At 41.5% G+C, this 5288-nt stretch overlaps 1 protein-coding gene across 1 annotated transcript in view; it reads right to left on the bottom strand.

Annotated features, from left to right (window-relative positions):
- Nucleotides 1–5288, bottom strand: part of KIF1BP (KIF1 binding protein) — a 31207-nt gene that overhangs the window by 23688 nt on the left and 2231 nt on the right. The window contains exon 3 of the mRNA XM_015562100.1: nt 3071–3169. Coding sequence (XP_015417586.1) covers nt 3071–3169 — 99 coding nt within the window. The remainder of the gene's footprint in view (nt 1–3070; nt 3170–5288) is intronic.

Raw genomic sequence — 5288 nt, 5'->3', positions numbered from 1 at the left:
CTTCCCAGCATCCTTCTTCAGCTCCCTGGTGGTGATCTCGGAGCTGGTGTCCACAGCCGTGTCTGACATGGTGGGGCACGCCAGTGATCCGATGCACCGAATTTTTTTTTTAAAGTGAGAGTTGGAGAACTCTGGCGTAGAAGTTGCTGGAATCCAAAGTGGCAGAGGAGGCCCATGTTGGAGGTAGCTGTAGCCAGCGGAGAGGCAGCCACAGAACAATGCAAAGATGGCTTTTCAGAGCAGCCAGTTTCATTGGTTGATTCTTGTATGTGCCCTGACTGGGGATTGAATCCCCAACCTTGAGGTATTGGGACAATGCCCTGACCAGCTGAGCAGGCCAGGGCTGATTACCCTCTTTCAATACAGGGACACTAAAAACAGTTATTCTTGCCCGGCCTGCATGGCTCAGTGGTTGAGCACTGACCTATGAACAAGGAGGTCACAGTTCAATTCCCGGTCAGGTCAGGTGTCTGGGCTGTGCCTAATTCTACTTGTTTGAGAACAGTTTCATCTACAAGCCCATCCATACTTTAAACTGAATTCACTAAACTCCAAATAGTAACAATACTTCCCATGAAAAAAAAAATCTATTTTGTATGCAAACAATAAAAGCATCATGACTTGGGGTCCTAGAATTCATAGAAAGTGAAAATGACTAAGATAGGAAGCAAGGCCAAAGGCAAACACAATAGATTTTTAATTAATTCTGCAAAGACCATCTCAACAATTTTAAGGGCTGTTTAGTATGCTTACCCCTGTCTTAATGAGGGGAATTAGTCAATGTATTATTTTATGTACATACTTCACTGTTATGACTATTACACTTTATGTGTAACATTGGCAGTTAAATCAGTCTCTTAACTAAAACAGAGGTATAAAAATAGAGCGGCCTGAACTGTGTGGCTCAGTTGGTGGGGTGTCATCCTATGCACCAAAAAAGTCGCTGGTTCCATTCTCAGTCAGTGCACATGCCTGGGTTGCAGGCTCGATCCCTAGCGGGGGATGTGCAGAAGGCAGGTGATTGATGTTTCTCTCTCTTCCCCTCATCCCTCCTCTCTCTCTTGAATCAATACATACATTTTTTTAAGTACACAGTGTTTTGCTACATGTTTTATGTTTCCTTATTAATACTAGTTTTGAATGAAATATTATAGGTTTTTGGTATCTTTACATTTTAATTTAACAAATTCATATATTAAGAGTGAGCCTAAAATCATAAACAGAGATTAACATCTCAATTTGGCTTTGTGGTTCTCTGCTCTTCTTAGTTCTTAAGGAGGAAAGTTATAACACCAAGGTAGAAGAGCCATGACAAAGAATATATGTACCCCTATGTTCACAGCAGCACAATTTACAATAGCTAAGATCTGGAAACAGCCCAAGTGCCCATCAGTAGATGAGTGGGTAAAAAGGCTGTGGTACATTTACACAAAGGAATACTATGCAGGTATAAAAAAGAAAGCTCTCTTACCTTTTAAGAGCATGGAGGGACCTAGAGAGTGTTATGCTAAGTGAAATAAGCCAGTGAGAGAAACACAAGTATCACATGATCTCATTTATATGTGGAATCTAATGAACAAAATAAACTGAATAAAACAGACCCAGAGACACTGAAGCATGCAACAGACTGATGCATTTCAGAGGGAAAGGAGGGGTGGGAGAAATTAACCAAAGAACTTATATGCATACGAGAGGCCTGGTGCATGGATTCATGCACACTGAAAGGAAATTAATTAGAAGAAATATTTTAATATCACTATTCACCCTTTCTCTATAATAGAAGTGTCAACCAAATTCACAATTGACAATGACAGATCGAACTAGGGAGAGGAAGCCGGGCGTTGCTACTTGACGTCATTACTTAGCACCCACAGCAATCGTTAGCGGGCTGGGCTGGGCTATGGGCTGCATTTTGCGCCATGGGGTCTTGGCAGCATTGGCTGCAATTTGGTGGAGTGTCACTTTGGGGTGGTGTCGGGGCCTGTGTCCCACTTGGGGGAAGCCGAGTGTTGGTTTTTTCAGCGCCAGGTCCGTGGTGCCAGCCAGTGCATGGCATGGCAGCTCCTGTGTTAAGCGTCTGCCCCCTGGTAGTCAGTGCACATCATAGCTACCAGTCGGATGGTCAGAGGGATACAGCCTTTTATATATATAGATATGCATAACCCATGGACACAGACAATAGTGCAGTGAAGGACTGGGGAAGGAACAGGAGTAGGGTAGAGGGAGTTAATTGGGGGGGGGTATCTAATACTTTCAACAATAAAGATAATTTTTTTTAAAGAGAGAGAGCAGGAAGGAGAGTAAAACCAGTTTTAGTTGAGCACCTACTCTGTGCCAAGTACCATCTTATACCTATGTTAGTTCATTCTTTGACCAATGCTACAGGGTGCAAGTATCATTATTTCCATTTCACATATGAGGAATCTAAGGCCCAGAGAAGTGGAGTGACTTATCAGAAGGCTACATGGTTAATAGGTTCAGGATTCAAACTCAGATATGTATACAAAGTCTGTGCTCTCCCCACCCCATGAAAATAATGATAATAATTATATAAACTGACAAAGCAAATAGGAATGCTCAATCTGTGCATTCTGCTTACAGTGCATTGCTTCTATCTGCTATCATCATTTTGACACTACACTGTTCTTAAAGGAGCACTGAGCACTTGTGTTCTACACTAAGTCCAACTACTAAGTGAGGCAGCAGAGTCTAGGTTAAAAGTACGGGTTCTGGAATCAGATTGTGCGGATTAGAATCCCAACTTCACAATTTCCTAGTGTGTGGAGACAAGTAACTTAATCCCTTGTGGTCTGTTTTCTCACCTCTAAATTAAGAATAATAAAAGTACCCACCTCAGAAATTGCCATGAGGATTAAATGAGTTAAAATTTGTAAATCACTTATAACAGTGTCTACAAGTACAGCTATTAGGTGACCACCTAGACAGCTCTATAGAGAGGTCCCTAAGTATACTGAGGAGTCATACACAAAAATTATGAGTAAGAAATTCTTAACATCAGTTCTTGACTAGTTTCAATGAAATGTTAAAATTTATCTGACATGCAACATACCTCTTTCATATACCGAAGGTATAGTGCTTCTGATGAGTCTAGGTAAGCTTGTGCTGTTTCAATTTCTTCTCTTTCAGACCACAAAATACCCAGATTATTCTGGAAAATAAGGAGAAATAATGACAATATAAATCATCTAGTAACAGTAACTTTTAGTTTCAAAGTCAAAATTTACCTACCAAACAGTACTGGAGTCTGATTAACAATGAATTATTCCCAACATTGTCCTTATGTAGTGGTAAACAGCTACTGATGGACCCCTAATGATCCCCGCCTCCTGGTATTCATGACCTTGTTGTATAATCTTTTCCCCGTAAGTATGGGCTGGATTTAGTTGCTTGCTTCTAACAAACAGAAGGGTATCTAATGATGGTGAACCTTTTGAGCTCGGCGTGTCAGCATTTTGAAAAACCCTAACTTAACTCTGGTGCTGTGTCACACATAGAAATTTTTTGATATCTGCAACCATAGTAAAACAAAGACTTACTTTTTTATATTTATTTTATATATTAAAATCCATTTAACAACAACAACAAAATCAACCAAAAAAATGGGTTCGCGTGTCACCTCTGACACGCCGTGTCATAGGTTCGCCATCACTGGAATATGGCAACAGTGATAGAAGGTCTCTTCCCAGATTAAGTTACAGAACACCGTTCCATTTGAGGTGCTCCTCTCCCATTCTCTCTGAGGGAAGTCCACTGCCGTGTGGTGGCTGTGCAGAGACTCGCATGGCAAGGAACTGAGGGAGGTCAACTGAAGCCCTCAGACCAACCGCCTGTAAGGAACTGAAACCTGCCAACAATCCCATGAGAGCGTTTGGAAGATCCTCCCTCAGCTGACCCTTCAAGTGCAGCCTCAACAGGCCAACAATGGGATGAGAGACCTTGAGGCAGAGGCGACAGGCTAAGCCATGCCTAGATTCCTGAAATAAAAGTTGTTTCTTCAAGATCCTAACTTTGGGGGTAAAATTTTACATAGCAATAGGGAGTATACATGGAGACAAAGATGAGCCAGAAACATGTTTTCAAGTATCTATAATCTCCAGAGTCCTCTTAACAGTTATTGTTTGGTTCAAGCCTGAAGAAAGGGATGTGAGCTCTCAAATTCCAATTATTCAAATTATGTTATGAAGACTCTGAAGATGCTATATGCCTTTACTCATCAGTTAAGTCAGATTCCTAATGTTTACCATTTCAAACAATAAAACATGTTTGTACTTTCCAGAGTTATTAAAATTATATAGCTTTGTAATTATATCCAGTCAACTAAAAATTCTTCATTTGTAGTGTCTTTTCTTGTATCCATCACTTCCTTTTGATTTCCATAGCACGAACTTCCTTCTGCTACCATGAAGGTGCTAAGAAATTGATTAGATTTGGGGTAAAATGCTAAATAACATTTTTAAAACTAAGCCAGTTTGTCCCCTGGCATGTGACTCTGTCAGGCGCTGTACAGAGCAAATCAGGACTGTTTAGATGGTCAAAACTCAAGACTGGATGCCTAGCTAACCTTTGGAAAACGGGGTTAGACTGCCTCCCACCCGTGGGATCGTGGGATAGTCCTTCAGGCACAAGGAAACTTCTGAGGCTGGGTTTCTACCACCTTCTGCTTACTTCCCTAGGGAAGGGCACAGGATAAAGAAAGAGGTTTTTCATGTGTGTGTGTTTTTAAATACATTTTATTGATTTTTTAGAGAGAGAAAGGGAGAGGGAGAGATAGAAACATCGATGAAAAAGAAACATCATGGATCAGCTGCCTTCTGCATGCTCCCCACAGGGGATCAAATCCACAACCCAGGCATGTGCCCTGACTGGGAATTGTACTGGTGGCCTCTTAGTTCCTGGTTCGATGCTCAACCACTGAGCTACACCAGCCGGGCACAAAGAGTTTTTAATGCAGATTAACCTGTGGTCCACAGAACCACAAGGTACCCATTAATAGAATTCAGAGTCTAAGAATATGGGTGGAAAAATCATTTCAATTTATTTTCACTATGTTCTACTAAAATTTAGCATTTCTTTTAATTATGAAAGCAGGAAAAAAAATGCAACAATATGCTCTGGGGGGTGTGGTTCTGTGGTCAGAGCATCGGCCTGAGGACCGAAGGGTCGTGGGTTCGATTCCTGGTCAAGGGCACAAATCTGGGTTGCAGCTTCATCCCTGCCCAGGTCAGGGCATGTGCGGGAGGTAACCAATTGGTATCGGTATCTCTCTC

Source organism: Myotis davidii, unplaced genomic scaffold (assembly GCF_000327345.1).
Source record: "Myotis davidii unplaced genomic scaffold, ASM32734v1 scaffold134, whole genome shotgun sequence".
Classification (NCBI taxonomy): Eukaryota; Metazoa; Chordata; class Mammalia; order Chiroptera; family Vespertilionidae; genus Myotis; species Myotis davidii.
This window is presented reverse-complemented; position numbering and strand designations above follow the sequence as displayed.